Source organism: Pristis pectinata, chromosome 2 (assembly GCF_009764475.1).
Source record: "Pristis pectinata isolate sPriPec2 chromosome 2, sPriPec2.1.pri, whole genome shotgun sequence".
In the NCBI taxonomy this organism is placed as follows: domain Eukaryota; kingdom Metazoa; phylum Chordata; class Chondrichthyes; order Rhinopristiformes; family Pristidae; genus Pristis; species Pristis pectinata.
Genome location: NC_067406.1, coordinates 90,778,755 through 90,794,683, shown reverse-complemented (window position 1 = coordinate 90,794,683; position 15,929 = coordinate 90,778,755). Strand labels below are relative to the sequence as shown.

Genomic DNA, 15,929 nt, shown 5'->3' with positions numbered 1-15,929 from the left:
AGAGAGAGCCTATAGGACAGAGGTGGCATTCTAAGGATACTCAAGAGTTTTCAGGGCATCACACCACCTGCAAACTGAATACTAATCTCATTCATTTCAGAAACTCCCATCTGTGCTGACATTGAATTAACGCATTTACGTTGTTACTGTCATGTCCGAAACTACTCCTGGTCACACACACACACACATATAGATATTTATTTATTTATTTATATATTTTAATATATATTTATTTATATTTATATTTAATTTAAGTTGGTCTGGAAGGCATCTAAATGAATAATCTGAAGTATGTCCCGAGCTAGACTCCTATACTGGAAATTTATGGATAAAGTTCCGATTGCTTCTCCAAATTCTTAAAATTGTTCGTGAACCCCCACAGGGTGCCACAGAAGTGTCGTTAACTTCCACTCAACATGTGTTAGAACATAGAACAGTATGACACAGACAAAGGCCCTTCGGCCCACGATGACTGCGCCAAACACAGTGCTGAATTAAACTTAATCTCTTCTGCCTGTACATGATCCATATCCCCCCATCGCTTGCATATTCATGTGTCTATCTAGCAGCCTCTTAAACCCCACTATCATATCTGCTTCCACCACTACGCCTGGCAGTGCGTTCCAGGCACCTACTACTCTCTGTGTTAAATACTTGCCCCGCACATCTCCTTTAAACTTTCCCCCTCCCACCTTAAATGCACGTCCTCTAGTACTTGACATTTCTACTCTAGTAAAAAGGTTCTGACTGTCTACCCTATCCAATCCTACCCCATACTAATTTTTTAAATTTCTGTCAAGACTCCCCTCAGCTCCAGAGAAAACAACACAGGTTTATCAAACCTCTCCTTATAGCTCATACCCTCTAATCCAGGCCGCATCTGGTAAACCTCTTCTCCTCCTTTTCCAAAGCCTCCACATCTTTACTGTAATGGGGTGACCAGAACTGCACACAATACTCCAAGTACAGCCTAACCAAAGTCTTATATAGCTGCAAAAGGTGTTATACGATTTTTTATATATCTTTGGCATTGCTTCGCAGGTCTGAATTGTGGTCTCCTCCACTACCTGCAGAACAATTAAAATTTCTTGGCATACGGAGTCTTTGGGCTCCTCAGTCAAGAGAAACTATTTCAGTCACCACCACAAAACCAACCCCTTCCCCCAGTGGTACCTTGATCATCACCCATTCCCAGCACCTTCTGCTCACTGATAATCAATTCTCCACTCTGTGATGTACCATCTCTCTTACCAAGTAAGTATAACTGAGTTGATGCTTGATGCCAGCCTGCTTATCAAACCATTCATACTGAAAACAATTCACAGTTGTAAAATATGAAAGTGATTTATATTAGAGGAGCACGTTGTCATTTGTGACTCAGAAGTCAATTAACAATGATGGAGTATCTTCTAAAGATTTGTGTACAACTGCAACCACTCACAGGATTGAAGTCAGTCTGTCATCTGCTTCACTCCTACTTGAGGACCTCTTGACCTTCCTTTGTCCCATTTTGCTCTTAACTGTGGATTACCTGTTACTTCACAAATTATCACAAATTGAACCTCCTTAAAGTAGACATTTCATTGTGTTCACACTATTAGGTAACTATGTGCATGCTATGAGGTGCCGACTGTGCAACATCCTCCTCACTTTCATTTAGAAAGTGCATAAGGAAAAAATGCAAAAGTCGAATGATAAGTGGCTGCTGGAGCGTGGGGGTTTATCAAGTATTGCTCACATTAAGCATCATATTCAGTTTTTCACCAATTGTATGGACAATGGAAATTACATTTACTTTCAGCAGTTTAAGAAGTAGTTAAAATGTTTCCAATAGTGTCTGTGCTTAATGGTACATGCCCAAATGCAAGCTATAGTGTATGGGGCAGATGAGTTGTGGGCATGAATAGACATGTGGAAATATGTCTTTAAGCTGCCATTCTAGCCCTTCTTCATGTTCCATACAAGACAGCGGAGGATAAAAAAGGTGGGCAGCAGCATTAGTACAAGAAGCAACCACAGGTTGAGATGTTAAAAGGATCATTGACTGAGACATAATGGGTTGAATTTAAGAGCAAAGAAAGTAATTATACTCTTAGGATATGCTATAGATCTCAAAACAGTGTAAGGGAAATTGAAGGATAAACTTACAGGCAAATTTCTCACAAGTATGAAAACATTAGGGTAGTAACAAGGGGGGTATTTTCTTTACTTAAATATTAACTTCTGTGTGAAATGTACAGAGGGCACAAAATACAGAAAAAAAACTTTTTTAGCCAGTGTGTTGAAAACCCAACAAGAGGGAAGACAATTCTGGATTTAGTTTCAGGGAATAAGGCTGGGCAGATGGAAGGATATCAGCAGGAGAGCATATTTATAGTAGTCTCATAATTTAGTTAGTAGTTATGGAAAAGGACAAAGATAAATTAGGAGTTAATGTTCTAAACTGTGGTCAAACCACTTTTACAAGAGTGAGGTGACAAGGAAAAAGTGAACTGGAACTTGACAATATATTACTCACGCAGCAATGGAGGCAATTAAGGAGCAGATTCAGAAGTTTGAGATAAACTTGCTCTCACATGGAAAGAGGGCAGGACTGCCAAATCTAGAGGACCTGGGATGACAAGGACATTTTAGGGTAGGACAAGGCAAAATAAAATATCAGTTACCTGGAACTTTATACTGCAAAAAAACCTATAATAATATAGAAAGTGTAGGGGCGCAATTGAATGGGGAAATTAAGAAAGCAAAGACAGAGCATGGTAAAATCAAAAAATATCCAAAGATGTTTTCCAAGTACATAAAGAGCAAAAGATAATTAAGGAAAGAGTAGGAGCAATTAAGCACCAAAAAGTTTATCTCTTTGTGGAGGAAGAGCAAGGTAATGCACTTGGGGAGGTGCAACAAGGGAAGAGAACACAAAGTACATGGGGAGATATTAAGAAGTGTGGAAGGATATAAGAACCTTGGAATATACAGTATGTCCATTGATCCATGAAGATATCAGGACACATCAATAAGGTAGAAAAAAAACATACAGAGTGATAAGAATAAAGGGAGGTTATGCTAGAAATATAGGCAATGCTTGTTAGACTACAGTTTCCCCTCAATATACTGGAAATCAGGCTGTCATTGAGGAAGAGAGACCCAAAGTTCTAAGAGAAGTTTTCTCATGATATACTTCTACTACTTTTTGTCCCCGAAATGACAGAAAATCCTCCCCACAGATTTTACTTCCTGCTTAAAATCTTACATCATTCAGTCATTCGCCAAGTATTCTTCTAGGTCTTGGATGATTTCACAGCATCCGGCAGCAAAAATTAAAAAGAAGTTTCAAAGTTTCAAAAATACTGGATGAATGACAAAGGATTAGAGGAAACAATTCAAGCTCCCTCTTGTGATTTACAACATCATCTGAAACCTTTGACTGGGTTAATGCATTGCAATCTATTTCCACCCACCTAGTATCACCTTTCAGCAAAGGTTTATTGCATTGGCATCCTTTAAATATATAGAGATACTGTCTGGCTTATAATATTGCTTTGATTTGTTTTAATAAAGTTCACGAAAGCAAACAGAAGCCCACTGTTCTTTGGTACTTTGGTGGCAGTGCTGTTTAATACTTAGAACAAACTAAAAAAAACTTTTTTTTTGTAATGTTTCTTTCGAATGTATTCCATAACTATGAGTTTTACAAGACATTATGTTACATCTTCCATCATTGAACTGAATCCCACAAGACACAATGCAAATCCAACAATAATTCTTTTCAGGATAGGGGTCCCTTTCACATATTTAAAACAATTCGGCTTCAAATCTACCAGGAATCAAAATGCTAAAGCTGAAACCTGACAGTGGAGTATGGAAGGCAGCCCTCAATATTTTACTTTGAGTTGACTCCTATTACATTGTTTAACCAATATATGAAATCTGATTTGCTCCTTGGGGAACCACTGAGGCAAAAATGACTTTCTTCCAATTCACTGCCTACAAAACTGATTGAGATTAGGAAGTGTGAAGGAGCCATGAACCGGTATTTTTGTATGAAACACTATCTAAGGCCCAACACAGTGGGTGATGAGACCTACCACAGCATGGCTTTTCCCCTTCCATTGAGCCTCTCTTTAAAATTATTGGGCTGGTTATTGTTCAATACTTTGAAGACAAGAACATTTCCCCAACCTTCCCCCACTCCCGAAGGACATATTCATTTCCCTTTCACATGTGATTAGGAAAATGTTTGTGGTGGCATAGATTGAACTTATTCCTGTTTGTAAATTTCAACATTTTCTATGTTTTACAACTTCCTACTTGTGCAAAGTAGGTGTGGAAAACTTGTACATACAGTATCATGGACAAAGAAGTCTCAGTATTCATTCAGATACTGAAATGATTGGAAGCATGGCTGAATGTATCCCTTTTTCCTACTTTGTGTAACAAGGCCTGCTATTAACCAAACCGAGTGTAAAGAGCAGTAAACATAACAGTGAAACTAAACACAAACCGTGAGAGATGGCCCTTAAGTGATGCAGAAACTTAAAAATTACGAACATAGCATAAAAGATTCAGCAATATACAAAACTGAAAAGCACTCACTGTTGAAAAAGGTGTAACTGAAAAACAGTTTCAATTGCATAATCTTGCACATGTGCACATATTTTAGTATGGACAGTTGTATGAAATTTTCTCTATAAACAAACAGAGCAAATTTCTGAACACACTAACTTTAAAGCAACTTAAAAAACACATCAAACTAGGGGCACACTTCTCCACATCTAGCAGTGCATAGGAGTTGAAATCACAAATGAAAGAATATTAATTATATTTAATTCTTGACTATAATCAAAGAATTATAATATAATCACAAGAGGATGAGAAAAATCTTGACTCATCCTGCATATTTTTGTCTATTTTGTTCTGTTCCATTCAATTCAAAACACAAAAGTTTGGAACATACTTCCTTCTGACTAGTTTTCTTACCTGTGTGCACATTCTCCTTGTGCTTCTTCAAGGCATCTTTGCTCTTGAACCTTTTGCCACAGCTATCAGCCTTGCAAACAAACCTGGCATCCCCTTTGCAGGCTTCCTTATGCTGTTCGAAACTGTGGTAGACAGTTGGTAAGAACCACAATGTAATACAAAATGTAGCATCTCTCTATTTTATGCAAACCTGGTTAATACATGCCACACAGCAGAAACTCTAGCTTCCTTCATACTTTGCCAAACCAGGGTGGAGATAAAGCAAAGCAGTGTTACTTGTTTTATTTTTTTTAATTCACATGCAAGCTGCCCAGGTTGTTATGGAAAGCAGAAGAGGCCAAACATGTTACAAAATGGACAACCGTGGTTCAATACGAAACCTTGACTCAGAGCTGAAGGAGATGCTGCAGACAGAACATTGAAAGCTTCGAGAGCTGTCATCAGGAAGGACATTTTCAGTACACTGTAGAACACTACAAGCAAAGGAAGAAATACAAAACTTAATAGAATCATTTCTTTATCAAATCATTGATCTACTATACAGGCAATCAACGGCATACAATGAAAGTCAATACATAGATATACTTTCTTCAACCATATTTAAGCAGGTATTTAAGAGACTAAATGTGTACAAAGCATCAATTATGCTACAGTAGAAACGTAGACAGTAGGTTTGATCACATTACAGGAAGAATGTGATTGCACTAAAGTGGATACAAAGAAGACTTATGAGGATGTTGGCAGAACTAGAGAATTCTAGATATTAAAAACAATTGGATAGACTATGGTTATTTCCTTTGGAACACAGAAGATTAAGAAGAGATTTATATCAAGAAAATAAAGTATGAGGGAGTCCAGATAAAAATGACTTGTTTGCCTTAACAGAAAGATCAATAACCAGGGATGCAAAATTAAAGCAACTGGTAGAAGGATTTGAAGAGATGGTAAGGAGAGTATTTTACCAAGAGAATAACAGGGACCTAGAAGATACTAGCTAAGAGGAGAGTACAGCCAGAAACCTTCATCAGCGATGTCAAGATATGCATTAGGTTTGCTACAATCTGTGCAGTGGCAATGGACTAAGAGTATTATCAACGTAGTACTAAACTGGGTAATTCTTCTTTTGGCTGGCAGGTATATGGTAGGCTGAATGGCTCCTAAGGTACAATAAATTTCTATCATTTCCTTCATTTATTTTAACTATTTTCCATGAATGTGAAAAAATGACTTCAAAATTCTGCTTTTGAATCCCCACACAAAAACATTTTCTGCATTTCATCTGAAATTCCCTTCTCCATTTTATCAACAAAATCATTAAACTGCTTTAAAAATAAATTAGCAACTCGGCTAAGAGAGCAGACAGAGAAATTTCAAATGGATGAAGGAATTATATGATATAATATCAAGGCCAATGTTATGTGTAATTAATAATATTTAAAGTTATCACACTGATCCTCCACTCTGGGACAACTCTAAAATATAATAACAGCCATTAAATTATCTGGAATCCACAGAGGGGAGATTCCAGATTACACAGGAGGTACACAGGATTATAATTCCAGAATTTTTGATCCAATAAGAGCTAAGGCAAGTAGATTAAAGTCAGGCATGAAGATCATCTAAAATTTTCCATTACAGCAACTATTTACATTTTACCTCACCATTAAGAGCACCAAAATAATCGCTCCCCTCAAAAGAGTAGTTATGTGATTACAAAAATATTGAACTGTCACCAGGGAAGATTGAATACACTTGTCAGCAACTTCGCATCATGAAGCCCTTCAGAGACCCACGGAATCCAATGAATTGGCCCAATATAAAAACCTATTGGTAGCTTCATTATTTGCAAATTGTTCAGAGAGGCAACTCATGGAACGTTTGCAACATTAAACCATTTTTGTATGCTCTTCATTTCTATCATTTATGCTTCTCATACTGGTGAAAGCTAGGCTGCAATCTACAGAGTTTGCAAAAAATACAAAATATCTATTTAAACCATTGAAGGAATTTTGAAGATCTCCTGGGCAATATATCCCCCTAATTCAACCTTATTATACTTGAAATTTAATCAAAAAAGAATTGTATTTTCTCAAAGTTTGTAGGCAATTTCTCAGTGCCCAAAAAGTTAAACAAAGATATTCTTAAGAACTTAAAAAATAATTGGAGTGGGCCACAATATTCCTTGAGCCTGCAATGCCACTCAATAAGATCATGGCTGATTCATGCTCCATCCATTTCCCAGCCAATCCCATATTCTCCACTTCACTTAGTGTCCAAAAATCTACTGATATCATCCTTGAGTATCCTCAATGACTGAGCATTCACAACTCCCCTGAGGAAGAAAATGCCAAAGATTTACAACTTTCTGCATAAAGAATCATCACACCAAGGTCCCTCTGCCACATCAACACCAAATTGTTTCTCAGCATTTGCAAAACCTGTTTTTCTATTCTTCCTATCAAAAAGCACAACCTCACTTTTTTCTACTTGTCTGTTACAATTTACAGACTGTGCCCTCCCCAGGACTAATTTTCCCACTTCGCTTTATCGTCAGCAAACTTGGATAGGCGACATTCTGCCTTTCTAGCTACTAATATAAATTAATAGCCAAAGGCCCAGATCTTACTCCTGTGGCATATGACTTTTTAAAGTTTCTTTATTAGTCACATGTACATCAAAACGCACAGTGAAATACATTTTTTGCGTAGAGTGTTCTGGGGGCAACCCACAAGTGTCAGCACGCTTCCGGCGCCAACATAGCATGCCCACAACTTCCTAACCCGTACGTCTTTGGGATGTGGGAGAAAACCGGAGCACCTGCAGGAAGCCCACACAGACAAGGGGAGAATGTACAAACTCCTTACAGACAGCAGCCGGAATTGAACCCGGGTCGCTGGTGCTGTAATAGCGTTACGCTAACCACTGCACTACCGTGCCTGCTGGTAGTGTATTGGCATCCACCAATATCTAACTGCACACTTGAAAACAACCAGTTTATTGCTACTCTGTTTTTGACATTTAATCAGGTTCTCCTTCCTCTATATTGTTAGTTGCATCCTCAAATAAACTATTAGAGTAGGTCAATACAACTTTTGTTTCATAATATTGCGCCAATTCTGCTTTACCACCACAACATTTTCTAAGGGCTCTTATTATAAATCTGCCATGATGAATTCAAGAATTGTATTGACAACATTTCTTGAACTCATCCTCCAAACTATTTTTGCCAGTCTGATTTGCTCATACTGTTTTCACTTCATTCTTTATTATCAGGGTAATATGTTCCTTTTTTCATTTTGTCCATCCTTTTGCAATATCCTAGAATAATTAATTCTCAACCTTGCTCACCATGCAACCACATCTTTGGTAGATGAATCGATTTGTACTTTCAGTTCATCTATTTGCTTCTTTATTCAAGATATGAGACATTTAATGTTTGATTTTAAACAGTTTTCTTCAAATTGACTCTTTTGCTGATGCACTATTACCTTCAAATCCTCTGCTCTACTTGTCTCACTCTGTCTAACATAACCCAAATTGCTTCTTTGATTTTTGGCCTTATCCTTTTAGTTAAAATTTAGCTCTAAATCTTTCATTTGAACTCTGCCCCCAAACCACCAGCACACCCTTATTAATTTAATCCTGTTTATACCCTAGTTATCTGATTAACTGAAACATGGGTCCCAGCGAGGTTTTAAGTGGAGCCCGTCTCAATGGAATAGCTCACTTTTACCCAGCTTCGATCCTAGTGATTCATAATCAAAAACCATTTATTCGACAGCACTTTTGAACTTCTTATTCAATATTTTGATTTGTCATACCCTATGCCAATTTGCACAGCTCAGGTAACAATCCAAACAACCCTTGAGATTCTGTGTTATTGTTTGATCCTGAACTCCCCAGCAGAACCTTATTCCAAGTTCTACTTACTTCCTATGTGGATGAAATTAAGGGATCCTTCCCTTCCCACTAAGTTCCTGATTCAACAAGCACCACAGCCTTTGGAGCTCTCTGCCAGGGATTCAGGGAATAGTACCTGTACTTCAAAGAATGTGAATGTTTTTCTCTATGACTATGATGTTCCATTTCATTCCCCATGTTGTGGTTCTGCGATCAGATTACCATGCTCCATATTGTCTTTTTCAGACAGGCATAGCCCACATCAGAGTGAAAGTAAGCGGTAAGGCATACCAGTAACAAAGTTGCCAAGGTAATGAGTAAATGAGCAATGACACAACATTGACAGGAAATTTAAGTTATTTTCACCTCGCTCTTACTTGCTAGGCAAGGTGAATGGCTAAAATCCTGCATCCTAACATCCCACATCCCATAGGCTATTTTCTTCATGGACATATTCCTTCAGTTCCTGAATGCTGTCCAATCTAAAGGATGTGGCAGCCTCTTGGATCAAACTGTCCATCATCTTTCCCCAATGCATCACAATAGACAGCAATTCCTCAATGCTGCTTCTTTGATGTTAAAAATTTTTCATGTCTCCCTAATGTTGCTTCAAGATGATCAAGATATTCCACTCAATGGTCACAAAAAGTGCTGTCCTGCTCCCTCAAGTAATGACATGCTGTCTCATCTAGCCTGCAGTTGAAAACTCTTCTACCAGCCCTTAAAAGAAGGCAAGCAGCACTTTTTTAGCTACTACAGAGTGTTGATTCAGCCACATGGCTGCACTAATTTTTTCAGAGGCAGGGATTGTGCTCCTGGGCTGGTGAGAAGGAACTGGAGAAGCTGGTAAACAATATTACCCACAGCAAAGATAGTTTGTGTACAAGGAAGCGACACGGATCTTCATGGGATACCTGCTGGCGAATCTGGCACGAGGTTGCCAAAGAAACATCCATTAAGAGCAACATTCACTTCAGTAATGGCCAGTATATATATAAAAAAATCTGGCAAGCTCTGTCAAAGGAACTCCTCAGAACTTCATTATGTCCACAGCCCTTGTCTTCACTTCCATTCACATTCTGCTAACACTTCTTGTTACACCACATATACTCAAGAAGCTTCTGCCTTCTTAGTCCCCTAGTTCTCCCATTCCTTCTCCATACTACTATCTGGGTGGATAAAGTCTTCAGTGATGAGTCCTTCTATGATCCCCACTACATGGTTCCCATGGGTGGCCATGGTGCACTGGAAGCATCTCGTTCATATCTCCCATCAAGAACAATGGTAAGTCTAGCCAGGGTAACTCACTTCTGCTTGTGGAAAATACTTGAAGGAGGAAAGACAATCTTCAGTGTGAACTGTGTTCAGAGTAAGCTGTCAGCCTGTAGCATAACGTGCAGAATTCTTGTTATGATTAGCTCTCTAAAAATCATCTCTGACCAAGCAGCATAAGTAAAAGGCTTAGTCTGTGTGTGAATGACTGATTTTTTTGGACCAACTGTGGCTGAAAATTTCACTGATGATAAATTATGGGCACTGCAGCCCATAATTCTGTGTGATGACACCATGTCACTAAGCTCCTTCCTGTACTCTGAAGCATCGTTATTTGAGATACAGCCCACTACAGTAGTATCACCTGCAAACTTGCAGATGGAGTTAGCACAGAATCTGGCCACACAGTCATGTGTGTATAAGGAGTAGAGTAGGGGGCTGAGGACGCAGTGGAGCACCAGTGTTGAGAATAATTGTGCAGGTGGTGTTGCTGCCTATCCTTAACTCTGTTGAAGTTGTACTCAGCTTAAGTTCAACTCTGCAACCACAGAGACGTTGGCTTCACTTGCTGATCTTATTTCCAGAACAATCATCATGAAGGTTTGAAATACATATCACATTAAAGTGTGATTTTATATGTTTTCCTCGTGTTACGTTGTAGACTAATTTCCATATTATCTTTTTTCTGGTTTTGCATTCTATCTTGTCTTGAGTGGCTTACTGCCAGGTATCCTAAACAATCAGCAAGGTACAAACTCGGAGTGTGATTTCCCTGGATGAGGGCAACTGCAAAACTCTTGAGAAAAATCAACATTTAAGGACAAAGCAACTGATTTAATTGGTACCTCTTCAGTTTAAACATTTCTTGCATCACTGGTAGTCCATGGCTGCAATATTTATTGCCTCGAACGACCTTGCACCACAGCAAGTCCCTAAAGCTTCAGCAGTAGTAACTTCTATTTCACATCACAGTAAAACACAATATAATTTTTTTTATATAACACAAAAGGAGGCCATTTGGCTCACTGATTCCATCCCAACTCTCAGAGAAATCCCATCAATCTCATTCCCTACTTATCTTCATTTTCCTTCTCACATTACTATTCTTCTCACATGCCCAACTCCATGCTAATTCACCTCCTAAGAGCCTACTGTTGCCAATTAAAATAACAAACATTGCACTTTTGAGAAGTGGTAGGAAACTGCAGCACCCGGAAGAAACCCACGTCATCACAGAGAGAATGTGCAAGCTCCACACAGATAACACCAGAGGTCAGGATCGAATACAGTTGCTGGAGCAGTGAGGCAGTAACATCACTACTGTGTCACCGTGCCATCCCATATTTTATTTTAGACAAGTTTATCAAAATTGTGAAAGCCGCAGAACAAAATATAAAACATGATCAAAGGTCTTAAGGGAGCAGACACACACACACTCGCACATCTCAAAAATAGATTAACTGAAAATGAAAAATCTCTATCATTGAAAGACTGTTGTATAAACAGATATGTTAGAAAGGAGCTGTCTGATGACAATGGGGGAATAACAAGGTGTATTACTGAGCAGAAAACTCTTGATCTGAGCTCACTAACATGTCTCACTTGATGAGTTACAACAGATCATGAATATAAGGATTTCTGTGTTCAGATTGCAGTCTAGTGACCTCTATTATAAAGTTAAATGTATATGATCAGCAAGAATAAGAATGGGCTCAAATACAATGGTGAAATTGTCTGATAACCCTCATGGTCCATTCTCATGCATAAAGCAAAAGTTACTGCACGCTGTAAGTCCAAAAATTTTCAGATAAAAAATGAATTTAGGAAGTAACTTCTTTGGTAATCCAAACCTAGCAAAATATATCAAAGGAAGGGATTATGCCTATGGTTGTTTCTTCACTCTGCACACACCCAACATATTTTGGGATTCTTCACACAGAATTTGGATTCAAAAATTTGGAAGCATGAATAACAGGTCTAGCAGCACCTACTGCCTGGTGATATTAAACAGACAATGTATTTTAGTAAACAGTGAATTTCTAACCATGCCAAGGAGATCTGTCAGATGCCCAACATTTCTGCCAAGCATCTAACTGTTATTTGTCATTGCACCATTTTATATGAGACATTAATAAACTATCCAGCTGGTGGCTTAGTAATCACAAATGAAAAATGTGAAATGTAGCCTAAAAATGACAAGTTGCTTCTGATGCCACATGGTATGTCCTGTTGATACAAATATTGAAACAAACAAGATCATGCCATACATTTCTTTTTGGTCTCTAAGCAGTGAAACAGATGATTTTTTTTAGGATAACAGCTGTCTTATAACACATTAAAAGACTATTAAATAATATAGCTTTGCATCATTCTCCAAACAGAAGGGCTTTGTTGATTCCAAAATTACTGACTGGTGAAATGATTGCTTTGGTTCTGCAATGAAGTGATTTCAGATATGCATCAAAACAAAAAACATAATTACAATTTAAGTGGGAAATCTGTCTGAGGACCATACTATTAAAAAACAATATCACCATATTTAAGTTTCAAACATTGCTATTTAACTGCAGCTCATTGTAAAGCAGGTTTTAACTTCTCAAAATGCATTATAAGGTATTTGCCAAGAAATTCTTCAGTGCTTAAAAAAAGACTTCCAGTGTAAAATCAATTGCAAAATCAGTTCACAATAATACCCAGAGCACATAATGCGAACTGCAATCAGCAGCTTCTGTCCACATGACTCACAGTCAATATGGAGCATGTATGAGTGATATTCACCATCACCTCCACCACCAGCCTCAACTGCACCCTCCAATGTCTCATTGGAAGCTGCCCTGTGAAAATGAATCCCAAATACATTTCAAATACTCAGTGTTCACCACATACAGAAGGTGATCTGAAGAACAAGGGACATGCCCTGCAATTGAGCCACTTAACTCATCACTTACTGGCAGATGAGTCAATTGGAGGTAAGCAGACATTAGGATGGAAGGCAGAATATTTTGGATAAAGTTTATCGCCAGAGACTGCTGAGCACTGAGCTCAAATCTTTTCCTTTGCAACGTTCTAAATGCATGCTTTAGTAATGGCCTCCTGGGCCTTCTGTACAATCAAGAACAGGGAAAGAGGAGCAGAGTGCAAAGATGGCTTGCCAGATGAGCTCTGCCAATAAGAATCCATCGTGCAAGCACTTAAGAGTTTTCTGGGGGCTAGGTTCCCTCCTTCAGCTGTACAAGAAGCAGTGTATTCAGAGGCTAAGGGTTTCAACATCAGTCATGATGGAGATTTATCATCTTCTGCAGGCAGACCTCAAGCCATGTACCCATGCCTGAACAGCTCATATTTAAAGGAATGAAGGTCACCATCACCCTGAACCTCTCAAGATCATTTCAGGCAGCAGTGACTGATAACTGACATGTTGCAGTTTACAACATAAGGGGCAGTGCTCCCTCTCTAAGGAGAAAGTAACTCACCATCTTCTCCATAAGTACACAACAGCAAGTGCCACCGGGAGATAGATTTGCTGGGACTGCAGACTCCCAGATGACCCAGGGAATGAGTGATAGACTGCACTCATCTGCTGCTTTGGGCTCCATAGGTGATCTTGGAACTCTTCAGGAACTGCAAAGGCCACCCATCCCTGAACTTGCAGATACTCTGAACACCAGCAGAAAGTTCCAATAGCCACACACCATGTTGCAGGATGAGCTCACAGTTCCTTCCTCCTCAGGCAGTCTGCCCTGACAGCCATATTTTAATCACTACACCAAAGATAAATTGTTCTTGGGAAATCAGAGCCTTTCCCACATTCTGGGCTTCTGGTTATGCTGGAGAGTGGATTTATAGTCACAACCATGGGGCCAGCACAGGAGACGGTCAAGATGAGGATCCACAGATTGGATCACTCAGGAATGATATTACATTTTCTCCAGATGGTCTAATGTTTTGTGAACATATGCTGAAAACTGCATAATCTAGCCATTATGAGGGCACATCCCTCACCCACTACACAGCAAAAGCAGTACTCATTTGCATTACTCACATCTTCCCTCTCACCTTAAACCTATGCCCTCTAGCTCTAGACCTCCCTGCACTGGAAAAAAGATTTTGACCATCTATCCTTTCATGCACCTTCATAATTTTGTAATCCTCCACAAGGTAGCCCTCAGCCTCCTATGATCCAGTGAGAATAAACACAGCCTATCCAATCTCTCCTTATAACCATAGCCCTCCATTCTAGGCAACATCCTCTTCTGTACTCTTTCTATTAGTACCACCACCTTCCTATAGTGTGGCAACCAGAACTGCACACTAAGTGCAGTCTAGCCAATGCTTTGTGCAACTGCAACATGATGTCTCACCTCTAACTCTTAATGTCTCAGCCTATGAAGGCAAGCAGACCAGATGCCTTTTTCACTACCCTAACTACCTGTGTCACTACTTTCAGGGAGCTATGGACTTCCACCCCAAGGTCTCTCTGTACATCAATGCTCCTATGATCCCTGCTATTCATTCTATATGTCCAAACAGAATTTGACCTCCCAAATTGCATTTCCTCACACTTGTCTGGATTAAATTCCATTGACGTCACTCCATCCAACTTTCAAGCTGATTGATGTCCCTCTGTATCTTTAAACATTCTTCTTCATTATCTACAACTCCACCAAGTCTTGTGTCATCTGCAAATTTACAAATCGTGCCCCATTAAGCTTCTTGTGATTGGTCACCATTCCAGGCATTGAACCCTTTAATCCCTTCCATCTTTTGTTGCATAATCTGTGCTCATGCATACTTGTCCACCAAGGTTTCAAGGACACCATCAGTGAATCCTGGTGTCTACTCTCAGCCCTCTGGGTATGTCCCATTCCTCTGTGCCTAAACCATGCAAACCACTCCTACTAGTGGTTGGATTTGGCCACCACCTTCCCTTCAAGAAAGGAACATTATTAGCACTTTGAAAGTATGTAATCACTTCCACAAGTGGCACATATTAAAATCACACATTGACAAGACACGAATATCTTGTTGTAGTGTCCTGCTTCAACACCATTTTACCATTTGTTTCAATGGGCAATATAATTTCTAGCCCATGGTTTTGAATTCTATTTAATTAATTCACTTGTTATCTCTATCACTAAAAGGTTAACTGTAAGTCAGCGAATGAAATATTGTCAATATTGGTACTACAACAAATTCCTTCTGGATCAGAAGCACAACAGAAGTAACCCAGCCTCATGATTTTTAAATACATACTTCATTTTAGATGAATAAGAAGAGTTCGAAGAAGGACCCCTACAAGTGAGGTTAGTTTAATAATTAACTGAACAGGTGAAATTAGCTGGTACGTATCCAAGGTTTACACTCAAATTTTTTGGATTATCCCTGTAAAGTTCACTTCACTAAAGAAAAATCTCATTTGAAGAAAAAAATATGTGCTCCAAAGTAAAATAGGCATATTATTACAAACAATGGTTAAGATCAATGGGATGGATCTGTGCCATTTGCCTTCAAATCACATGCAAACAGCATCACTAGGAAAGGGAAAGGAACACAAACTTTTGTCAAATCAATGTGCTTCCAAAGAAGTGTGTCAGTTTTTAAATTGGTGGTCTGTCTGCTAAATTCATCAAGCATGCACAAGCTATAAATGTAACCCTACACTTCTCGTTTCAAAAGATCTTTTTCATGCTTACAAGCCTCTGTTCCAGCAAAGAGACAATCTCCCTCCCCTCCCCCACCATAACTGTTGCCAATATCTGCATGGGAGAGTTATATATCAC

The 15,929-nt window shown here is 38.9% G+C and overlaps 1 protein-coding gene across 3 annotated transcripts in view; it reads right to left on the bottom strand.

The window, feature by feature from the left end:
* Nucleotides 1–15,929, bottom strand: part of prdm5 (PR domain containing 5) — a 217,161-nt gene that overhangs the window by 152,778 nt on the left and 48,454 nt on the right. For all 3 annotated transcript variants that reach the window (XM_052044647.1, XM_052044639.1, XM_052044657.1), the window contains exons 6-7: nt 5,358–5,450; nt 4,978–5,099 (exon numbers count right to left, since the gene is read on the bottom strand). In XM_052044647.1, coding sequence (XP_051900607.1) covers nt 4,978–5,099; nt 5,358–5,450 — 215 coding nt within the window. The remainder of the gene's footprint in view (nt 1–4,977; nt 5,100–5,357; nt 5,451–15,929) is intronic.